Genomic DNA, 25083 nt, shown 5'->3' with positions numbered 1-25083 from the left:
GTGCTATCTATTGAACGACAGTGTTCCGGTATCGGCATAGCACATCAACAGCTTCCATCGCATTCCGTCTCGCTGCAATACGGAACCACGACATATCTGGCAAGTGTGAGGGTTTCGTGCGTCGACAAACGGGTTCAAGAATGTTGTCTTTAATTCAAATATAAACAGCTTGCACGGTCAATAAATAGATCAGCCAAGGTGCCTTTCCCCGCACGTGCTCGAAGCGAGTCTCCAAACCTCTCAGAAATACTTAAACCTTCGTAGAAACTTCATAACGTCGCCGTCTCTTTTACTTTGTACCCTGCTGCTCTACATTGGCTTTAATTAATTTACCACCGAAATAATTTTGGCTTCTCCCACCCGTATCCACGGGATGCCATGTTCGTCATAACCGTGCGGTGGGAAGGAGCTTGTGCGGCTTGTCAATAGATTCGGTGTGTCGCGCTCCTGTACGCCATGCGCCGTTTAGTTGCTGTGCCTGGAGTATGAAACTCGGAGCGTCAGAGTAGGAGTAAAGGAGTGTGGACTTAAAGGGGAGCTGCAATCATACTTAAGCGTCTACCTCTTTTGCAGTTTCCACGTCTCTTTGGGTTCGGGTAAGCCAGTGGGCACGGAGAGAATAACTAAATATCAGTGAGTCATATTTTAACTGGACGACACGGAAACCTCCTCCACCTACGAGGGCGACCCGCGTTGCCGAAAGCGCGGGATATGTGACGTCTTTGGTCCTGGGCTTACTACTGGTCAGAGGCGCTAAAAGCTTCTTTTAGTCGAAACACAAAATATAAGTGTCGCGAACCGTTTCAATTATTTATAAAAGTAGTTTTTGTTCAGTATTTTAGATCAGAAAAGAAACAAATGCAGTTTATAAAGTACGGAAACAAGAAAAGACCCGTCGACAAACCCGCCACCAAGCGGTGAAAAAAACGGCGCATAGAGTAAAACCTCGTTATAACAAAGTTGAAGGAGCGATCGTAATTATTTCGTTATAACCATTAGTTTGTTATAGCCAATGTCCATTTCTTCCCACTATTAGCAAGCAAGGGGGATTATGATTGCTTTGTTATATCCCGTTTTGTTATAACGAGGTTTTACTGTACTAGAAAGGCGTAGTGGGATGAGGCTTCGACGAACAATGGGCTTAGAAAGGTCCCGGATGTACGCGGTGGCGCTGCGGTCGTATACCGGCTCGAGGATCCGACCGCTTCCGAGCGTTCCCAAGGCTTTCGGCGCGGGCTTGGCTGGCGATTTGACCCTTTGGCGGTATGGCAGCGCGAAGTGGCTCCCGTTCTGAACTGATCTTTACCCCGTGTTTACCGTCGTTTGTGCCCAATGAAGTGTTATGCCGAATTAGTCTTTAATCGCGTGGCAAATGCAATGCGAGCTGCCCTGGCCGCCCACTTCATACAGCCTAGTCAACACATGCTTTAGTGGCACCCTCTCGATCCGTCGACACTGAGTGCGGCAGCCGTGAGCGCTCGATGAGCTCACTACTTCACGGCCACTCAAACCAGGACCTACGACGTCATGAAGGATGTTATTTTTTGCTTGTTTTTGTAAGTCTAATTTGCCTATAACTTTTAAAATAAAGCGAAATTTGAGAAAAGTTTCTTTAAATTACTACGTTCAGTGCGCTCAGGTTCGGTCCAAATTAAAAACCAGTCAAAAAGTTATTGCAGGGCCACTTCAATGCTCCCAATGACGACAAACGAGCAAAAAACATGTCTGCAGCACGCTGCCGGCCAGCCTCTGCAACGCTCCAAAAGGTTAATTTTCCGTGTCCCAAGATGGTCGTCCGGTAGCCGCAATCACGGAGCGGGGAAGCGCAATTTAGCAATTTTTGTCGAGATCAGTAAAAAAATATGGAATGCATACCCTCCTAGTATCCATCAGGTAGGAATAAGCATTCTGTGCAGTCTATATGCCCACCAATATCAACGCATGTAGCCATTTGCAGGCAGTCGCATCCTTTCGAAGATCAATCTAGCCTTCGTCAGGCACCAGCTTTCGCTCTCAGCACACAGCCACTGTTGGTGGGCTTCGAGGATGCTCGCATCTTCACCCTCCGCAGGCGCCCCGGTCTGTAAATGTAGAATATGAATATGGCAGGTATTATTTGATAACACTTTATGTTTTGGCCGTGGAAAGAAAATCTGCATGCCATTTTCTAACATATCTGTTATGAAATAACAAGGTCAGGTGGAACGGCTCGAGTTCGCTGACTGAAAGACAGAGGGCTTAGCCTGAACCAATATCCTAGCAGCCTTCGATATTATGTGTGGGGGGAGAGAAGGCTGAACCTCTAAAGGTGTCTTCAAATGATTCTCTAATTGCTTAACTTTTTTTAGTTTCAGGCTGCTGCACTTCAACGTTCTGAACTTTTTCCAACATATATTTGCGCTGTCGCTAACCATGTTCCATTTGCCAATTTTTTACACGCCCCTTCTCCTCCAATCAGAACAGCACGAGAGTCCGCCGTGAACAGACTTGGCATCATCGTGTGTCATATATCCTCGATGATTGCCTTCCCCACTAAGATGCATTAAAGCCAAGGCTCGAGCACAAGCTCATAGCATCGCTAGATGGTCGCACTGCACGAACCCTCGTGCAGCCTGAGTATCTACTAGTACTGGTAAAAGCGAGCGAGTTGAAAATGAATAAAAGCGCGAGGGACAAGCCCAGGACAACCACGTAAAGGCTGGTTCAAACAGTTGCGTTTGACCGCGTTGCGGCTGCGAGAAACCAGGACATCCCTGCTGCTTATATCGCGTGCCAAGATGATTCTTTGAATTGGAATCCACGCTTCATACGAAGCACAGATGTGCCGGTGACTCGTTTTCGGTTCGAAACGCAACGCAGACAAACACACTCAAACGCAAGTGTCGGAACCGACCTTTACGGTACAGGCTCACAGTAAAGCTGTGAGCCCGAACCGTCTCGCACGTCTAGCCTTCGCTTTAGTACATCTCAGGATGAGACGGAATGTATCATAATAGAACCGATGTGGTCTCACCATTCTGAGCAGAAGTGCGTGAGTAACCGCTGCTATTTTCGTGGTCGCTTGCACGTAAACAACCAAGGAGCTTGTACACAACGCCGGCATTCATCTGGCTTGAAAACAACTTGAGCGTTGGCTTGGCTTGGATGTCAGCTGCCCATTGTGCTTACTTGAACTTCACGAAATCCTCTAAATTGAGCAGTCTGCTTCTTGACTTCTGCTGTCGGCGCGTATGTCTGCAATTCGGCGGTTTCCGAGTTCGACGATTCGGAAATCATGGGTGTACCACCGCAACACCCTCTTAACACGATTTCGGTAGCTGTAGGGTGTAAAAAGGATGTACGAAGGGTGTAGGCCTTTCCGTACACCCTTGAATATCCAAAAATCATGTAAAAATGGTGTAGGAAGGGTGTGAGCTCGGAAAAACACCCTTTTAACACGAACATGGGTGTTGAAATTTTTAGTGTGTAGACGACGGGAGAAGCGGCGGGGGCTTGCGACTGGTTGGCCATCGTCGTCTTCTGCGGCTTGGGCTTGTCCAGGAGCAAACCGTACTCCGGGTCCTCTCCCTTGGTGCGGCGGCTGGTCCGAATTTCAGGTTCAGCGGTGAGTGGTCTTCTCACCGAGCCGGCAATCGGACTTGCACTGCGGTCCCTTGGAGGGGAACGCTGCACGGGCATGCGGTACCCCGCACCTCCACCAAAATGTCACGGGTAGTGACCAAAAATAACAAATAAACAGGACAATTAGAACTGAAATTTAACAACGAACCACGGGAAAAGGAAGCAAGAAAGAAGATAGCAGTAATCCCGTATTTCCACGGGATTTCCCACAACCTAAAGGCTCTCGCAAAAAAGTTCGGCGTGGACGTAGTTTTTTCTTCAGATTTAAAATTGAGCCGGTTGACGCCCTTTCTGTCGGACCACAAGGGTTGTCAGAAGGCCCATCGGGAACCTGCAGTTCCTTGCAAAGAGAGTGTAGTAGATGAGATTCCGTTGACATGTGGATTTAAGTAGGTGGGACAAACTTCAAGATGCCTTAATGACAGGTTACTAGAACACCAGAGAAATGTACGCACGCATGCGCCGAACTCCGAAATAGCAAAGCACATAGAGGAATGCAATAATTGTAATGCGCATTGGTCAGAGACAAAAGTTCCGCATAAAGAGCGAAATGACATTAAGAGGGTTGTTAAAGAAACAATAAGAATAAGTTCTATCGGAAACTGCATAAGCCAAGAATCGATGCAACTTGGACGCAACTCCAAAAAGTTTCTCAGACTTTGAACGAACGCATTCGGTTTACGAGAAGAAGGTGGGGGAGAGACAATGTATATGTGTATATACATCTAAAATTTTTTTTTTTTTTTAAGTGCTTGTGATCGCGATTTCGAGATCACTTGTGTGTGTTTTCCCAAAGAAAGGAAAGGGGAAAAAAGGAGAAAAAAAAATGTTAGTTGTGGTTTTTTTTTTTTTTTTTTTTTTTTTTTGTCTGGGTGCGTCGCCACGGTTTAGAGACCACCTGTGTGTGTGTTTTTTTTTTGTTTTTTTTTGTGCGCTTTGACGCGACTGTTAGGAGAATTCGGGACATATCTCTGTCAAGGTCACTGCGATGATCCGCAGTGTCCCATTGTTAAGTCCTCGTCTCATGTGTGGGTTGTTTTGTATCTTTTGTATCCATCCGGTTTGAAATGTCTGCAACAAAGGAGTTTATGTGTAGAGTGTGGTTGGGAAAAAGTTCCGTGGGTACTTAAAGGCTGTTTGAGAAATAAACCAGTTAGCTGAGTTTGAGACGTTCTCTGTGTCTGTTCCTTCTACTGAAAGTTCTTCCGATTTCTTCCACCGCAGTCTCAGGTGTAATACGACATGATTAGCTACCACCAGCTCGCCTGCACTCTCACCGTATTTTCACAGGAAGAAATAAACGTTTAATGTGGCGAACTTGTGCCAAAAATAAAAGAGTACAAAAAGATAATAATAGAGCGTCGCGGGCGTCGAAGTCGGCGTGGCAGCAGAGTCGAACGCTGGGGCGAGACTGACTGCAGATCAGCACGCGGAGTCCCTTATGTACGCGCGTGGGTTTCTGGATCGTTCGGCGTAGAAGGTTCGGCGCGTAGAACATTCTAACCGCGAATCAACAAGACGGTTCTCGAATTCACCAGAACATCAAATTACACTGTCAACGAAAATGTGTAGCCGCTGCCAGGAATCGAACCCTGGCCTTCTGCGTGAGAGACAAGCGCGATAACCGTTAGGCTACGCGCGCGCTGCCTACTTGGCCAGCTGCGCTCGCGGCAATATGTCTAAGTAGTGGATATTACACACGGATCACTTTACTCATACAAGAATGGCGTGCATGTTTCCTTTTTTTGTATACCTTACGCTCTGCTATTAAAAATATATAAATAGCATCAAAATAATAAGTTGTGCTATTTGGCTTTCTATCTGAACTCAACGCCTAAAAAACAAGGGCAAGATCAAGAAGAGACAACACGTTGCGTGTTCGCAACTGAAAGCCTAGTTTGAAGAACACACTTATATACGGTTTTAAATACACCACGCCTACTACCTGAGCCACCGCTCTTTCCGCAAACATACAAATTTCTTCTCAAGAAGGACTAATGATGACTCGCTGGCACACTTGCTTGTACCTCTTGTTTTTATTTCAAAGGCTTCCTGTATCTTTCTTTTTTTGTTTTATTACTGAGCCTTCCGAGGATTTTAATCTCCAAAAAAGTAGACCGCGCTTTAGCTATTGCAATGCATTGTCAAGCGGCCTGAGGGTGACTGTTTAGTGGCAGCAGCATGCACCCTTGCTCGGTCATTATCGGATCGACCAGTTTCGCCCCGATAAGCCTGTGGCAACATCAATTGGCTTGTTTTGCAAAAAAGGAACGGAGCAACAAGGGCAAGCGCCAGGATGTAACCTTCCTAGAAGGCACATTGTTGCCAGAGGACATCCGGCACAGACTCGACAACGGGCCCAATCTCAGCGTGGAACCAGGACTTTCGCCTCCAAAGAAACTACCGCTGGTCAGAAGCGTGGCGGAAAAGGTAGGGACCTATGCATTGGCAAAGCACATCCTGTGGCCCTGTCTGCGGCAAAGTGGATGTGCTTTGCCGCAGACAGGGCCACAGGATGACAAACATTAAGACCGAAAACTTGTCCGACTACTTCAAACGCAGCGACCTCAACCTGCTCACGTCTGACCAAGAAGGGGGCTTTGTTGTCATGCCGCAAGAAATGTACGTTGCAAAGAGGAGAGAAGCCATCTTAAAGAACGTCAAGCCTGGGCTGCCGGCTTTTCAGATACAGGTGAAGTCTAGGGCTAAGGAATTGTGCTGTGCTCTACCTTTTCCGATGTTAGGAAAGACGGTGAACTTCAGCAAAAAAACTTTCCCTTGACATTTTCTTCACGGCTAAAAAGAATACAATGAACATTTCGTTGAGGGCCATTGTGACGAAAGGGGATTCGTGGCAGTTTCAGATAGCATTCTTCCTCAGCCCATATCTCTACGCTCTGAAACTGCATTACAAATTTTAGGTGCACAGTTCAGAGGAGGTTTCGAAAGTCCTGAGTGGGGTCCCAGGGGAAAGTGTGATGGTTTTTCGATTGATGTAGAGGACCTCTTTTATTCTGTGCCCCATGAAACCCTTTTAATGCACTAAAACAATGCATCAAAACTAACGTTTATACGGCCTTCCGGAACACCTGCGGGATTAGCGTGAAGGGCTTCATTGAACTTTTGTCGTTTTACTTAGACCACACTTTTGTTTCCTTAGATGACGAGGTGAAGGCGTCTCTATTGGGTACCGGGTTGCCTTTCTCCTTGGCGACATTTTCTTAGCTCACTGCGACAATGCTATTCTTGAGATGCTGGGGGGAGAAGAGATTTTTAAGGTGTTTCGATAAGTAGATGGCTACTTAATCATCGCTCTCCCACACAATGAGCTCTCGGACACAGTTACAGCCGATTTGTTAAGCATTCTTTTACGGCTTGCACTCATAGATTAGAATTTACGCGTGAAAACATTTTGGAGGGAAGAGTCCAGTTTTAGGATTTAAAACTTGAATTCTCGCTTGACTACGTTCGTTGGGCGTTTGAACCCCGCTTAAAGAAGGCTGTGCTCCCATACTACTCAGCCCACTTCAAACTGGTAAAAAGAGGCATCGAAACTTCGTGTCTCGGAGCCTCTTTGACGAAATCAAGTCCTGATAAAACAGGAAGCAGCTTCCAGAGGCAGATCGACCGACTCTTGAGTGCGGGGTTCCCACACCAGACGTTGATTGACGTTGCAGAAGGCCTAATAAAGTGGCTCATCTGCGCCGACAAGAGCCCCCGAGAGCACTTGAGGCAAAGGCCGAAAATAATTCTTTACACACATACCTTGTCTCAAATTAAAAAAAAAGAGTTGCTAAACTCTATGATGCCTCAGAACTTTTTTCTGCTCCAAATAAGCTATATTATTTATGCCGACAAATAAACACCCCTCATTTGGGGGAGTGATGGCTGCAAGAAAAACCTAAAAAAAAAATTTCTGGAATGCTCCACGTGTGGTGTATGACATTCCACTTCCATGCGGTCAGAACTGCAGACAGACAGAACTGGGCGATGCTCATTGACCGTGCAAGCGAGCATGCTACTGTCAACAAACAGTCATTCTAAGGCCATTTGGTGGTGTATAGCAATAGTGCGAGTGCACTACACTTTTTTGGGCGATTAAGATCCTCGGAAAGCATATGAATAAGGCGACAAGAGAGATACGGGAAGCCTATACAATGAAAACAAGAGGCATTATAAAGTGTGCCAGCGAGCCTTCATTGGCCCTTCTTGATAAAGAATTTGTATTTTTGCAGAAGGAGTGCAGCCTAGGGTAATGACGTGGTGTGTTACGAACCATATAGAAATGTGGGTTTTTCAAATTGAACTTTCAGTTACGAATACGCCAACGTGTTGTCTCTTGTTCCTCGTTTTCTTGTCTCTAAGGCGTTCAGTACAGTTATAAAGAACTTTGAGGGCGTAGTGTGTAAACATCTTTTGATATAATAATTTTAATTTTAATTGATGACATGTGAAAACACCTTACACCTCTGAAAATCGAAAACAATCCGAATGCACCTTTTTTTCTCTGCAGGTGGATCTTTATTTACGGAAATCAGAATGTCCGAAAGTCAATTTAGTTCTCACTGGTGTAAACGAAACAACGGTATGTTCATCATAATTAGAGAATTGGCGTCTTTTAGCATATCTCTCTGTTCGTTTTCTTGATATCGGCAATCACAAGTTTTCTTTGAGCAAACATGAAACATTTACTGTATATGTTTTAACGTTTCAATAGGTTTATGTCAAGGTTAAGTGGGGAAATTAAAGGTACTTTTTGGAATAATTACTTCAGTTTACAGTTAACATGTAGGCCTCTAAAACATGTCTCAATACAAGTGTCATTTAACAGTACTCAGATAAGCAATTTGGTAGATAATACTAAATAAGCGATTTAGATGCAGAGGATAGCGATTGTGAAATTTCGGCTGAAATCGAATTCGTACCGGGTTCTGCAAATAGTAGTTACAAATTCGAATGTCCAATCGAGTATTGATTACCGAAACTTGTATTTTCATGGCACAAGAACAAAACAAAAAACTCTAGGTACAACAAATAACGGCTATGTTTGTAGTATTCCGTAGGGACAGCGGAAAGAGCGTCTAGCCGGAAATAGAAACGACGTTGGTAACCGCTTTCAACTGCCAAAGATGTGAGACACAGCTGAAGGATGTCCGTGTATTCAGGCGTGAATATGTAGTGTTTTGAATGAACGGACCACTGACCTTCAACAGCGAAGCCAAACCTCATCCCTCGCTGCCTGCGGGTGATAAGGTTTGTTAGTAGAAGCGTTAGTAGAAGAGTGGATTTATATTTTCATTCTTGTTTTGTTAATTACTTATTGTAGTATGGTCGTAAATTATGAAATGAGTTTGTGTAGCGTACAGGTCTGTCAAGAGGTATGTGAATTATTAATTTATTAAACACGATATTATTAATAAATTTATTATTATATATTACTTGGAAAAATTAAATCAAGCTGTATTAAATTAAAATTCTAATTCCAGCAACCGTACAAAGAAACCAACTCATGCGGATTAAACCAACACCCAGAGCATGCCACCCAGAATACATATGTACAAAAATCGTACAATGCGCTTGCCCAGAAGCAGTTCTATCTTCAAGACAAAACCATCGGTGCTCCAACCTCGGGTGCCGAGACGCGCGGGCCGAGGGCGACGCCGGTCGATTCCCTCGAGGGAACGGCGGCAGCACGAGCTCAGGCCGGGTGGCCCTCCGAAAGGCGGCGGGACCAAGCGGTGACCGATGGGTGCCCCTGAAACCGGAAGGCGGGTTTCGTCCCGCGGCGCCGAAGGGGGGGGGGGGGGGTATGTAGAGGTGATACGGGTGGGCCCCGAGAGGCACTGGTCGTCACTCCCCGAACATCTGGAACACGTGCTGGTACTTGGGCTTGCCGGGGCTAAGCGGGTTCAGAAGATTGGTTCAGGCCACGGCGGGCACCTGGCCTGGCTGCAGGCAAGCCGGGAGTGGGTGGGCCGCGTGTGGCCTACCCGCCTTCGGCCCATTTGGGCCCAGGCCCCCGCACACCACCGCGGCGGGGGCCTGGGCCATGCCCCGCCATGGTGATGGGCGGGGGGCGGCGCCAGGAACTGTCCCAGCACGTACATAGGCGGGTGCTGCAGGCGGGGCAGGTAGGTTGTCTCATGCTGCTGCCTGCCCCGTACACCGTGGGCCGGCAGTACTTGCGGCGAAAGGGGGCGTCCTAAATTCGCTATACGGTACCCGAAAGCGTCTTCGACCGGAGCGCTTAGTGTCTATACCGCCCACATAGAGAAAGTGTTCCCGTCACGTTTGGCCGTCGTGTGTAGGACGTCGCAATCCAGGCGGTTGGTTCCAGAAGCTCCGGCAAAAGAGATGAGTAAACGCATGTTTCGCCGTCGTCGCCAAATAAGGAGTTAACTACTTTCTTTCGAAACGGTTGGTCATTCAAGGGATCTCACCGCAGACGGGATTGAGATCTACTTATGTCCCCTTCGAGTACAGTCACCATATAGGCAGCGTTCTTTATTATATGCTGATTTTGTACAGCTATTCAAAATTTTATTTATTCGAAAACTCGACCGGTAAATATCTCAGGGCCGAATAGAAATCTTCGTGCTATTGCCACTGAATTCAACTTTGAAACTTTGATATTCGCACACCCATTTAGTCTAATGTAATTGGGGTAACGACGAAAGTACTGCCTACAACTTATCTTCTCCAACTTAACTGTACGCAAGGCACGTAAACAAATGCAGGGTTCCTTTGAAACAATATAGATTTACGCATGCACCTATATCTGAAAACTTCTCACAGAAGAACGAAAATATAATGTCAGCCCTTAGAAGTATGCATATTGCACAGGAATAGCTAAAATAAGCTTGTGCTTTGATGTATTTCAGGAAGAAGTGGAGTCTCGCTTTGAGAAAATGAATAACGAATTAGGTGGAAAAAGGCTTGACCCAACATTTACACTGGGATTGTTTCAGCATTGGGTTCAAAAAAATATAAAATTTAATAATGATGACATTGTATTCCTGCTAACCAGGTACGAACCGTAACACTAAACAAAGAACTTCTTCGGGTATTTTGTCAAAATTGAGTGTAAGCATATATTGAATTATTTTTCTTTCTTAAAGCATCATCATCGAAGATCACATCGGCAGTGCAGTCAGTCCGAATGGTAAGTTATGTTACAGCATATGTATCCAACGGTTGCAATGATATCTTTTTTTAAATAGAGAAAAAGTTTCCTGAATTCACACCGTGAAAAATGCTAGTCCAGACCATTTGCGTCGAATTTACGCAAGTGCTACAAAAACGTGATCGCACGCATGTCTATCAGAAATGGGACAAATGTTCGCTCAGGTTCTTTGTTACTGATATTTATTGGCAATTTCTTGCGTTTTCTTTACGGTGTACTTACTGCTCCTCATTCCTTCTCGGAATGACGGGCAGTAAGGACTTGTGCGGGAGCTGGTCCTCCCCCTTCCAGGGAAGACAGCAGTTCTTGCTGGCTCTGGGACCTGCAAGCGCAGAGTTCACTGCAAATGCATAACCTTTGGGGAAGGACTACGACCTGCTCATGATGAACGGTGCCAGTAGCTAAAAGTGCTCTACGTGTGTGAAGCGCCTGGGTTCGTAAGAAGCGAAGGTTGGTGACGCGTTTCGCACAGCAACTATGAATCGCCCGTTACCGAGGCCAATCTTCAGATGCTTGTCGCCCAGTTTTGCAACAAAATTGACGAACAGGCGAAAAACATGAAGATGCTAAAAGCAGACAACAACGCATTACGACTGCAGCTATCGCAAAACACAGAACTGTTGCGCAAAGCATGCACACCGTTTGAAGTGCCAGGTTTGCCAGTCAGCCAATCAAGTTACTTCGCTGCTGCGTTAAAAATCCCGAGCAAGTCTACAACAAGCACAGGTGCTGGTAGTATTGGCAGCCGATCAACTGAACCCCTTCGTTTTCCGCAACGCTCAATTTCGACAACGGCCACTGAATCAGACACCGAGAGGGATGACGTGAACGCCCAAGGGTTCCAGACAGTCATGCAAAAAAAAAAAAAGGTCAAACTTGCCAAAGAAAGGAACACCGTCAGCAAGCTGAGCTCTTTGCCGCGCCAGCCAAGACCGTCTAGTGCTCTTCATTTCCCGGATGAATCCACTTATTACTGAGTCGGACATTACGAAATTCCTGTCTGGTGTTCTCGAAGGCAAGTCAACGAAGTGCACCCAGCTTCCAAGTAAACATGATAGTTATGCGTCTTGTCACGTATCGGTTGAGTACGATGACTTTTATGAAGTTAACAGACCTGACATTCGGCCGAAAGGGTGCCGTTTACGGCACATTTTGGAATTCTCAAAGAACTCTTGGCCACTTCGGTCGATGAGCGTCAAGCAGTGCAGTGTAGCTGATTGCTGTAGCTAAGTGTATGTTGAATATTTGTTTTTTTGTAGTGTAAAATTTCTTATACTAAACAATTATTTCGATGTGATTAATGGTACTCTTCTTTATATGGCTGTGCTATATTTCTCAAAATTATCTTCGGTACAACTATATCGAACATTAATCTCGTATAAAGGGTGTGAATCACGGAAAGCTTCCTTCGACACTAAAATATTATCTATGGAAGAACTCAGCTTCATAAACACCATGTCAAAAAGCCGAATTTGTCTGTTTAATTGCTTTTATACAGAAAGATATGTTTCCCCTGACATTTGGTTTGTAGCACCCATGTAGAAGTGCGCGTTGTACATGGTGCTCGTGCAGATTATCTGCAATGGTAGCGCCCATTCGATAAAAAAAGTGAATATTTGCGTTAGAACATTTTTTCTTTGACATACTAAATCATTGTGAAACATTTTCTAAACGTACTTGTAATATATGAAATCTCAGTATTACGTGTTGCTTAGAGACTAACAAACATGTCACAACTTCCCCATTGTGGGACACTGGCCTTTCTGTGGCGTCGTGGCTGTTCAGAGATTAAGTAAATGTTATTATTATTATTATTAATTTTATTATTGATATTATCATTATTATTATCATTTCGCTGCGGAGATGCCGCCTAGTACGGACGCATGCACAATCTGCTCCCGTGTCTTCTACGGAAGACATAAGTTTCTCCGCTGTTCTGAATGCAATCTTCGTGCGCACACAAAGTGTGTGTGCTGGCCGGACAACGTGGAGACATTCCTTCAGTCTGGGGTAAGCTCCTTTCTCTGTGAGAGCTGTGCGATTGTCGGCGGTGCTGCGAGGCCTAACAGCGATGGCGTCGTCGGCAATCACGACAGCAGCGCTGCGGACTCTTCCCGTACCCCCGTGGCCCTCTCTCCGGCTCGACAACTTCCCGCGGGGCCACCCTCCTCCTCTCCTCCCGTTGACCTTGGCGCCGGCGTCGAGTCCCTTCGGAGCCTGCTCCTCGATGCTATGGAGGGAATTTTGTTCCTGACTGACGAGGTCGCCGCTCTCAGGGACGAAAACGCACGCCTCCGACACGAGCAAAAGCGCGACGCCGAGCTACAGGCGGGTGCCATGGTCTTACTACGGACTGAGGTCCGGGGTCTGCGTGACGCACTCGGCCAGCGACGAAAGCTGGACGCGCCCGATCGCCGGCGGCAGCCCGTGGATGGGGCTGCGGGGGGGTCTTTGGGAAGAGACTCTTATGCTGCCGCTCTACACAGCTCTCTCCCCCGAGCTTCTCCTACGAAAATTGTGGCGGCAGCCCTCCCTTCGGATGGCCAGAATAATGCTCCGCCGAAAGACGACATCCCTCCCAGTGGCATCAACTCTGCACGACCAAAAGCTAGGACCCCGGCGCTTTTCGGGGCGTCGGAAACCTGCAAGTTGATCGTTGCGCCTCCATCAACTCGACGAAGAGCCCTGTTCGTCACCAAGCTGAACCCGGACACCAGCTGCGTAGACATCAGTTCTCACCTCTCTTCCATCGGAGTTGAGGAAGTGGAGTGCCGGAAACTAAAGACGCGCTACGACTCCTACGCCTCCTTCCATGTGTCTGTGGCTGCAAAAGACTTCGAAAAGCTTTCCGATCCTGCCGTGTGGCCCAAATCATGCCTCTTTAAGGCTTTTCGAGGCGCCCTTCGCGAAGACCTGCTCCATGCATCCGAGGCAGCCGCCTCCCCTTTGAACGTTGGATAGACCAAGGATGAGTCACATTGATTTATTTTACCAAAACGTTCGCGGCCTGCGTACAAAAGCCGATTGCTTTTTCTCTAATGTTACCTTATCCAATTGCTCTATATTCTGTTTAACTGAAACATGGTTGTGTTCTAGCATCGGCTCATCCGATTACTTCCCTCCTTGTTTTGAGGTGCACCGTCGCGATCGTGATTCTACCCCGCAGAGCAGAACGGGAGGTGGAGTGTTGGTAGCAGTCGACAGGCGCTACCGCTCTAGGAGACGCGAAGACTTAGAGAAATTTCCCGAGAGCGTATGGGTCGAGATTGAGGCTGCAAAGGGAGTACGCGTTTTAATCGGTTTATTTTACCTCCCTCCCCAGACACCGCCAGATGAATTTCATAGTTGTCTTGTTGGCATAGAGAATACAGTGAATGACTTACAGGGATGCGAAGTCTTAATCTTGGGGGATTTTAATGCTCCTGGAGTCAACTGGCCGCAGCTTGATGTTTTTACGGACAACTTTTACTGCAGGCAGAAAGGCACCCAGCTCTTAAACTTTTCTTCTTTCTTAAATCTCAAACAACACAATAATGTTTTGAATCACCAATTTAATGCTCTAGATTTATGCTTCTCAAATATGGACAGTGTGCGTGTAGCACGGGGTGAACTGCCATTAGTTCCTCAGGATATATATCATCCTGCACTTGATATAGTACTTTCTTTCGAGAATTCTTCTCTTCGTGCTCATTCTAGCGATTCCCCGCCGCACACCTCATATAATCTGTCGGCAGGGGACTATGTCGGGATGCATCATTACCTCACGAGTTTTGATTGGGCATTGATCTTGGAGTCGCCTGATGTGAATGACCAGGTCATGCTCTTCACGCAAACTGTTCGGAAGGCCATGGATACTTTTATTCCGTTAAGGACAGTTACTAAATCTCGCTTTCCTAACTGGTTTTCCAGTGAGCTAAAAACACTACTGAAAAGAAAGGACTTCTTTCACAGGAAGTTTAAGAAAAGTGGCCTTTTAAAGTGGGAGGTGGAATTCAAGAACTGCAGAAAGCAATGTAAGACGGTCCTGGATCGCGACCGCCAGGCTCATCGTTGCTCAGTGGAATCAGATCTTGTCAATAATCCGAAGAAATTCTGGAAGTACATTAATTCACGTTCTGGGAGGCATATCGAGTCGAAGATTGTCCTGAATAATCACGAGAGCGATTTGAAGTCCGTGCCTGAGTTATTTGCTGAGCATTTTAGGTCCGTCTACAGGGATAGTACGCAGCGTTCTGCACCTGTGCTGCCTCACTTAGATGGGTTTGGTGACTTGTTAAGTTGCATTAATGTTGATGAAGAGTCCGTACGATCCTGTATTAAGAAAATGAGAGCAACATTGTCAGTAGGGCCCGACGGCATTCCCTCTGCGATTCTCAAAACGTATCACGACATATTCACGCCGGTACTGTGCTCTATATTTAACAACTCGTTAAGGTTGGGAACCTTTCCTGAAACGTGGAAAGTCGCTGCTGTTGTTCCAGTCTTAAAGTCGGGAAAAAAAGGTGATATTTGTAACTATAGACCTATTTCTCTTCTGTCTCCATTTTCTAAGCTCTTTGAAATGGTAGTTCATCAATTCCTGTCTTTCAAATTTCGAAACTTAGCAATTCCCAATCAGCATGGTTTTATGAGCGGCAGATCAACAACTACCAATCTCGTTAGCTTTATGTCTGCTGCATCTCGTGTAATATGTAACAGAGGTCAGTTGGACGTTGTCTACTTTGACTTAAGTAAGGCTTTTGACGTAGTCAATCACATTATTCTTTTATCCAAACTTTCCTCCTATGGAGTATGTGGCTCAGTACATGACTGGTTAAAAAGCTACTTGTCAGAGAGAGAGGCATATGTCCGGGTTAACAACATGAACTCTTCGTTGTACAGGACTCGCTCTGGCGTTCCTCAGGGATCTGTTTTAGGACCCCTTCTGTTCACAATTTTCGTAAATGACGTCTCTTTTGCTGTTTTAAATTCTTCATTCCTGCAATATGCTGACGATATAAAAATTTATCGAGAAATAGTTACTGAACGTGATTGTGCTAAGCTCCAGGAAGATGCATGTTCTTTCTACCGATGGTGCTCTGAAAATGACCTTCTCTTGAACCCGTCCAAAACCAAGGTCATGACGCTCTCTCGGAAAACTCACAATATCTATTTTGCATATAATATTCAAGGAGAGACTTTGTCTCGAGTAAGTGTAATGAAAGATCTCGGAGTCATGGTTGATTCTGGGTTGCGTTTCTCTGATCACGTTGGTAAACTGGTTAACTCGTCTTTGCGAATGTTGGGTGTTGCCTCTCGCTTAACCAGGGAGTTCAAAAACCCGACGGCTTTTATCACGTTATACTGCTCGCTATCCAGGTCACAGTTAGAATATGCCTCAGTTGTTTGGAATGGAATTTCTAAAAGTCACTCCTTGGAGATCGAACGTGTGCAAAAACAGTTTGTTTCTATCTTTAAACATCGCTACATAAAGGAGGATGTTCACTGTTTAACATATGAGTCTGCGTTAGAGCGTGTTGGTTTGCTTAGCTTGCACCGGCGTCGGGAGAACGCGGACTTACTATTTTTGTTTAAAACGCTGCATGGACTCATCAATTCTCCGAGCCTGTTATCTGAACTGTGCCTTAGGGTCCCACGTGTGCCTACTCGTCTTCTGTCATCTTTTTATGTTTCTAGAATGTTTAGTCCGGTAAACCCAATTGTGAGAATGGCTCAGCGTTTGAATCATTACTCTGAAAAACTTGATATTTTCAACCCTTGCTACAGGACGTTTGTCCTTTCTATTAAAAACTTGCCCGTGCAGGATGAGCATTGCTGAATTGCTTTGTTATGTCTGAATGCCGTCATCTCCATGTCGTGTTTTCTGGTGGTGCAGTTGTTGTCCTTCGGTCTTGTGTTCCGTCTCTACTGTTACTGCCTCGTTTTTATTTCATTGTACTGTACTCGTGCACTGCCTAGTATTATGCTAAAAATGTATCTTATTTTCTGCGGAGATGTGTATAGTGTGTTTTTTTGTTTTTTGTTTTTTTTATCTACCAGTGTACCAGCACCAAGACCTCAGGGTTGTTCCTGGGCACTGTATAATAAAGATTGATTGATTGATTGATTGATTCCTAAATCAACCAAAAAGATGATATCTAATGCGTTAGCGTACAGTACAATTCATTCATTCATTCATTCATTCATTTGTTTATTTTTGTCCTCATGAACAGCTTTCGCCTTTATAATGATGCACAATTAACATACAGCAAAAGGAAGAAGAATTCTACAAATTGACAAGAGAAAAATTGAACGCTACAGAATATTTATAGATTTTTAAAAGGAAAACTTGAACGCTGCAAAAGAAGATTTAAAAACGTCAATGCAGGAAGCATCGAAAGTATTATGCAAGCTGTGAATGCGTGTCCTGGGGCAGGTTTGGAAGAATTAATTAACATAAAGTGGAAGAAAAATTCGCAAAAGTTTTCTCGGAACATGAATATTTACCGCTGAAGTTAGGTCAGGGGAATCAATGACTCCGTGAAGGCAGTTGAACGAAAATATGAGATCGCTGTCGTGTCGTTTGGCACTCAAAGTAGAATAAAAGGTAGGGTATAAAATTTCTGGAGATGGGTTTGTGATGTGGTGTCAAAAAATAAATTCAGTTTTGAAAGGAATGTTTAAGAGCATTGTCTAAGGTCTAGCGTCACAAACTAAAGAAGAAAAACTAAAAATATTAGGGTTGCCATTATTCAATACTTTAGTAGTTTAGACATTTATACTGAGATGTTTTTTGGAACGATGGCTATAAACGACCTCATATAGTGTCAAGATCACTTCGTCGGACCGAACGGTATAAAGTGCCTTCTATCACCACGAGCTACGGAAAAAAAGGTTCGCAATTTTATAAGCCTTCAGCCTTCAAAAACCTACCGGAAAACATACATGGTGCGGACTCTCTAAAAAAAAACTCAAAGAAGTACTTCAAGATCTCAGTGAAAAAACATAACTGTGCCTGAGTTTTTGTTTTTGTTTACTTTATCATGTATTGCATCAGAGTGTAGACAATGAAGCTATGCGCGTGTTTTTTTTCATCATATTTTATTGCGTTACAGTGTGGATATAGCGTGAGATTGATACTGTTCATGTGTGGAGACACTGTGATTATGGCTTTGATGGTGATGTCCCACAACCTTTTACTGACTTTAACAAACCAGTGCCTAAACTTAAAGAACTATCTGCACAAATAAATATATTATTGTTATTATTATTATTATTATTACTAATATTTTTATTTTTAATTATGTTTTACTTTGTTTATTGAGCTGCATTACTTAATTCCGGTTTGCTTTTTTCTTAGTGTAATCTCTGGACCTAGTTTTACACGCCCTAGCTGGCTTTGACCACTTCGACATCAACTCTGCCAGAACAGCATTTCTGATTAAATATTATCAATATTATTATTATGAACTTTGCTCCACGAGGGTATGGCTAAACAAAATATGATATCAAGGATGCAAGAGTAAAAGTTTTGGCTTAAGTGGTGTCATCCAGCAGGCTGGTCCAGTCTGGACTCGCCTGGCTAATCCTGGATGCTCTCTGTTTGCCTAAGTGATGGTAAAAAAGAGACGCACAAGCCGCGCCCTTGAAAACAAAACAAAACAAAAACATATCAACGAGGGTTGATGATACTGCGTTCATTTTTCTACACGTGGGACAGCCGATGGCTCTACCGAATATATTAGATTCACTGCATCATTCCTTTTTTCCTAGCACAATCAATTGACGCAAAGAGGGTTGAGAGACGTAATGATAAGTCACTACTGAAGCTAATCAACCAAATGTCCAGCGTAAAAAAAAAGCTCTTTTGACTTTAGCAGCACGCAAACTCAATCCCTACGTAGTATAATGACAGCTGACTGCATGTTCTACTACAGCGACACGAATTGACACCCCCATGTTTGTATAAGTTAAAGTTTCTTCTTGTTATTTGGGAATTTTATAAAAACATATATCGCGTTAAATCAAGCATATAGTACGCTGTCTTTCAAAATAAGTTCCGCTAAAACTATTGGGATATAGGGAGCAATTGTGTTTCCTAGTACACAGTTACTAATGATGACCATACAAAGCAGGAACAAAAGTGCCGGAACGACGTAACAGAAATCTTATAGAACGTTGTCTTGTGGAAGTCCATATCTACTTTTTAGCATGGCTAATGTTCCTAGATTAAACGAGCTTGTCCGCATGAACAGGTATATTTTAGCAATATATTCATTTTTATTGGTATATTTATTATTCAACATATCTTCTGGTGTCAGGTGTGCTTTGATCTTCTAGACAGTTTTATTTTAAACCAGTTTGTGTGAAAACAATAATTTTTATTCAGATAAATTTTTACCGTAGCTGCTCAAACACAAATATCAATTTCCCCCCCTAATAATTAGTCGCAATGATTTCACAGGAATTATCAGTTTTACATAAAATCATAGAGTTTATGTCGAGTTTATAGGGTAGGACTCACGTAATACGCATGCAAAGTCGTCCACGTCAACACTTTAACAAATCTTATACATAATGGACTATTCCGGATTACAGTTTATTATGAGCTGTGATGTGCTTTTGAATTTATGACAATTTATTTGCAGGCTATTCCTATTTCAACGAAATCTGCTCTTTAGGCGTTGGGCTCGTCCGTGACTCAGGTGTTATGTTTGACGGAGTGTTATCTGCGGCACAGCAAATAGCACACATGTAAGTCTCTTCGGTTTAAACAAAAATATATTTTTCACATCCTCTTACAATACTTAGTTGTCAATGGCGAATGTCTTCCTAGATGATTGCTTTGCTGTTATGCTCCCCAGCTGTTTCAGCCTTTTGATCCGTGCAAGTTGAGCGGAATGATAATTGAGTATAAAATAAAACAATCCGCTGCGTAGAGAATTGGCCATAAACAGGCGGTTCTGTCGCTAGCCTATGACTAGGAATTTGCAGAAACAAAATAAGACTAAGGCGGGGAACGACATCAAGAAAATGCAGATAGAGTTTGTCTTCTGCTTAATTTAATTTTGTAAAAGCGTTTGATCACGTATCGCATCCGGAGCTATTGTGAAAGCTTAGTTTCATTTTAAAGGATAATAAGATTATAGATTTGTTGAAAGTAGTGATTAACCAAATCCATCAAAGTTCAAAATTGAAGAAATTTAGGAGTTAATTAACTTTAAGAGGGAAACTCGGCAAGGATTTCACAGACCTCCGTGCATGCGGCAGCAAAAAACAAAGCGACGGAAGAAATAGGTAATAATCACGCTGATTATCCGGCATCGCAAAACGATGGTAGGCGAAGTACAATTTCCAATAAAATACAAACTTGAAACGCATGGTAATAGCATGGTTTGTTAGGGGATACGGCGACCGAAGAGCGCAACAGGTAGGAGTGCGTAGAAAAATGGTTCCCTCTGCGCAAGGCGGGAACCCTGGGCTCGATCCCCGCAGCTGCCCGTTTAAGTCTGGATTACCGTCGTAGCGGCATGTGATCATGTACCGATACTCCGCGATGCACGCTAAAGGCCTCAGGCTAGCAGTGGTGCTTCTCTGGCAAAGTTGCTCGCTTACAGCAGAGACAGGCGCCTCCTAGCAAGAATAAATTCCTGACGCTTAAATTTACATATGGCAAATTACTTCCTACAGCACGCTTGTCACTTCCGGGATTATGGGGAGAGCAAAGTCGTCTGCTTCTTGCGCAGGAGTTGTGATGACGTCAGAACCGCGCCGAGCTCTGATTGGCTCTGATTGAAGGATAGTGGGTAGACCTCAATGCAAGCTGCCTCGAGGTCTACCCCCTATTCTTCATTCAGAACGTATGAGAGCTCGGCGTTCTGACGTCACCACAACCCCCGCAAAGGAAGCAGACGAACTTGCCATCCGCATAGTGATCGTGAATGTTTTATGTAAGGAGCGGAAGATCAACGAGGAAACTGGAGCCGAGCAGTCTGCAAGTCACAACTGGAAAAGCCTTTTTAAAGCGAGATTTTAGTTTGATTCACTTACTGGATATTGATAAGACAGCAAAAAATAGAGGTCGTGAAACATTGTTGCTATGCACAGTGGCTACCTTTTGTGCCCAATTCCGATGCAGTAGGTCTGTTATGCGTGCTGAAAAAGGGCAGTTGTTTATAATTATCTCCTAGGTGACTTCATCAGGCTTTCCCTGTGTCGATATTTCTACCTTCGTAGCCACGTCGGTGTAGCTAAGCCGAACAAATTAGTTTAGGCGCGTTCGTTTTAGTCATCTATATTTGTGCCATCTCTTTATACGCTTTCTTTTTCTGTGTGATCAAAGCAATCCAGTTTTAAAGGGCTACTCCACCGATTTTTTCATTGTCTCCGATTTGCTTGAAATTTTGCTAAACTAACCAACAAACATCGCGAAAATAGTATCCCAAATATTAGGTCGAAATATTGTTTTTTCGCGAAGTTATTGAAGTTACAGTTTTGGTCCTCACCGTGTTTCTCAAGCTCGAAGTCTCTACTGGCAACAATGAAAAAGTGACGTCAGTGGAAGGCAGGGGTTCACTCTTCGGGCTGTAGATTTTGTTTTAAACTGATTCGAATCAGTTTCATGGTGTCAAATGAATGCTTGGGAAGCTCGCTGCAGTACCCGCGCTCCAGCACGGAACGAATGATTGGCATATTCTATTTTTTGGCTTCTTGCTCGACTGGCAAGCCTGCCTGCCACTGACGTCACGGCCCCGAAAAGCGCGCGTATATTTGAATGTTGGTTTTTGCATCATTTTCATTTGCCGATTTCGCAATAACTATTATGAATTTCGCGATTCTAAATAGCATACCGGAGAGAGTAAAGGCCGGGGAGTCAGAAAATATAGTTAGTTGAGGTAGCTCAAAAAATCGGTGGAGTACCCCTTTAAGGACGGTGATTCAGATGCAATTCCATGGTGCCTTGCCATATTTTGTTGGTTCGACCTGTAAGGGCCAATCTGGGCAACTAATTGCCTACTCAAAGAAAGTGGTCGAAGCTTATCATTTTTTAGCTGTACGTTTTTCTTTAGAATGTCTATCCAATGTTTCACGAAAGTGTCTAACAAAAGGTTTATTTAAATTGTACTTTAAGCCACCAATGTACCGAAAGTTATATAATTCACTCCCAGGACACGACGTCCTTGGCCTTGTAAAAAAAATGCTGATAGCAACGCACATTAAAACTTTCTTTTTAAATCTGATAGCGGGACTCTCCCTGTAAAGAGATGACTCCTGGAGAAGGGTATCTTTCTACACTGGACTGTAGACGGCCTTTTGTGTACGCGACTGTCCAAAAGAAATGGAGGTGTTGTCATGAAAAAAATCGCTTTAAGCAATGGACTCTTACAGAAGAGTGTTTCTAATAAGGTTTCACAACTAAACACCAAGAAATGCCTATTAGTGATATTTATTTGTTTCTTATTGAAGAAGCGATGTTAAGATTGGATGGGCGACCACAATATTTTATTTCCAATGTCATTTCCTGGTTATCTTAAAAACAGTCTTCTCGCAACTTGTATTGTGTTGCTAGCGCACATCAGACGTCTACATGCTGAAGAGTTAGGGATATGCACACAACTTCGATGGGTCTAGGACGTTTCGGTACCGGACAGTTCGGGACCGGACATTTCGGTAAGTGGTAGTTTAGGTATCGGACATTTCGGTACCGAAAATTTCGGCGAACAGTGCATTGGAAAATTTTGGGTTGCGTGAGCGCCCGAAGGTATTTTTTTTTTCTAATTTAAAGATTACTCGCCGATATACATTACCTACTCACATTTAAGATAACCCTTTAACGAGCTTGGCGACTTTTACAAATAGGTAATATCTGATGTTGTTTACGCAATTTCTGATATATTTCTGATATATATACAAATAGGTAATATCTGACATGCTGGAAGGAAACGGATGTGTTCTCTGCAAATGTGAGAACTTGCGTATTTGTCAGTTCTATTGTCAGTCATACATACATGTTACAAGCAGAACCTCTAAATAATTCAGAAAGTTGTAGGCGTGCTCAACTTTTATGGAGAAACAAATAAAAGTCATTGGAAGCACACAGTTTTAATAACGCAAGCATCTCGACGATGGTACAGTATGCTAAAACGAAACGTTTTTAGCTACATCTTTAATATAGCCGATGATACCCGCTCTTGCAAAGCGCGCCGCGAGCGTCTGAAGCCGAGAAATGGAGTCTCTACATTTTTTCGCCGATTTCTCTTCAGCCCCCATGATGACACGCTCGAGGCGGTGCAGGTTCAGGGCGTTTTCTTTCTGCAAGACGGCCAGAAACTTCCACAGGCTTGGCTGGTGACATTGAGCGTGGGTCTGAAACCCTCGGTGTCACGCTTCTACAGAGTTTGTTGTTTTTGCATCGCAGCGGAGCACGGTTGCATGGTGGTCCCAGAGAAAGGCTGCAAACCTTGGATCCCTTCGGCCGCGGGCTGTCAGTCGACCCAGGAAATCGTCCTAGAAGTAATCCAGGACCGGTAGTAACTCCAAAGGGAATCCCGCCCCGAAGGCATCAAAGACGTGCCCTTCGGGTACGAGGGCAACAGCGGGGATCAAGCGTGCCATCAGGTTAAACGCGCCGTCAACCCGATACGACTCTTGAAGACCCTCGCTCTGCAACTTCCTGTACACGCATTGGCACAGATAGAAGAAGCAGCCAAGAGCTTGAAAAGGAAACACCCTCCTAAATGCGTTTCTAGCTGCTTGTTCGAAGTCCAGTAGAACAGTGAAGGGATCACCAGTGGCACGCTTGCTCTTTAGAACCAAGAGCAGCTTAGTGTACGCAGCTTCTGTTTTAGACCTCATCAAAACATACACTGGAGGGATGACCGCGCCGTTATCCTTGCAGTGAACTGTATACAGCTGGTAGGAGGGAGCAGGTGCCACTTCCACTTTGAAGGTTCCATCTGCAAACCACTGCCGTGAAGAGAATAGCAGCGCCAGCATATCTGGGCTACAGAACCCAATGAAGCGCTCTGTGTCAGTCGCACCAGAATCATGAAGAAGGAACGGTGCTTCATCCCTGTTCACGGCGTATTCGTTTGGAATCACGACGTCCCGCGGGCGGGAGGGCAACGAATGAGGCCGTGTTTCGTGGGCCCGAAGTCTCCTAGAAATGAAAAGCAATAACCGTATATCACTTAGGTATTGCCACTACAGTTGAAGTGGGAGAGGTGGCTAGGAGGCTGTGGCTAGGAGGGTGGCATATTGTACATCCTCGTCTTTCATGTTTTTCCCGTATTTATACTTTACCCCTATCAGCACGCTCTTTATTCGAAGTGAACAGTCTTGCTTCCCCTTATATCCGCCATCGTTTACATCCATGTGTAGTGATCGGCCAGCGGGAAAGGAGAAGGCGATCACGCCGACACGAGCCCAGGACCGCCCCGCCTCAACTTAAAGGGAAGCTAAAGAGGTTTTTGAAAAAAAATGATTTAGAGGTGAATTCTAGAATGTTTTTTTTTCCCGTGAATTTGAATATCACGTCCGGTTTCCCTGAAGATGTAACTAAACGCGAGAAAACATGAAAACCCTCCGACCACTCGTGACGTCATATGCAGACCTTTGGGCCACCAAGCGCGTGTCACTCGTGTGGACAGCGCGTGCTATTGCAAAGCTTCCCCCGCACTGACACCAGTCGCGACGTCTATTTCTGACCTTTTTGAAAATAGCAAGAGTGGGCGTGCATGTTTTTGATAGGCGCTGAAGATGCTCGAGAGGGGAGATTCCGAAAACTCTGAATATGACGTCACGCTCCTGGAAGGAGGGGCTTCAACAGTACTTTAACACATTATCTGCAGCCTCCGTGCACCAAATTGAAAAATAATTTTAATATTTGTGATTCCGGAGGCGAAACGAAGACGAATTAAGTGCTTTTTTCTTAAATACAGAACCGCTTCAGATTCCCTTTAAGATGATTTCGCTTTTCAGTTATAAATTGTTCTGCACGTAATGTAATTAAAACGCGGTATAGAGGAAACGTCCCCTACGGCTGGCATTCAAAACCCCGAAAATTTAAAAAGTCGAAAAACCGAAAAGTCTAAACATCAAAACTTCAAAATGCCTAAACATCACCTAGTTATAAGGAAAGGTAAACGTTTTCGCCGCGATAAATTTTCTTGGCAATGTGATCAAAGTTAGGGGAGAGGTTCCGCCGGCCGATGTGCGCGCTTTTGATCTCTTTTCTAATGGCTAAGAAAGGTTGTCCCCGAGAGCTTCCATTCGCATGGTTCGAGCCTTCAAAAAAAAAA

General features: G+C 44.5%; 1 protein-coding gene across 1 annotated transcript in view; it reads left to right on the top strand.

Annotated features, from left to right (window-relative positions):
- LOC121836417 (venom metalloproteinase 2-like) overlaps positions 1-25083 on the top strand; it is a 107156-nt gene that overhangs the window by 43648 nt on the left and 38425 nt on the right. Inside the window, exons 3-6 of the mRNA XM_042291306.1 lie at positions 8135-8206; positions 10503-10648; positions 10740-10783; positions 19432-19537. Of these exons, the coding sequence (XP_042147240.1) occupies positions 8135-8206; positions 10503-10648; positions 10740-10783; positions 19432-19537 (368 nt within the window). The remainder of the gene's footprint in view (positions 1-8134; positions 8207-10502; positions 10649-10739; positions 10784-19431; positions 19538-25083) is intronic.

This window comes from Ixodes scapularis, unplaced genomic scaffold (assembly GCF_016920785.2).
Source record: "Ixodes scapularis isolate PalLabHiFi unplaced genomic scaffold, ASM1692078v2 PGA_scaffold2__306_contigs__length_199485367, whole genome shotgun sequence".
Taxonomy (NCBI): Eukaryota; Metazoa; Arthropoda; class Arachnida; order Ixodida; family Ixodidae; genus Ixodes; species Ixodes scapularis.
Note: the sequence above shows the minus strand (reverse complement) of the source record. Positions and strands in the feature narration are given on the sequence as shown.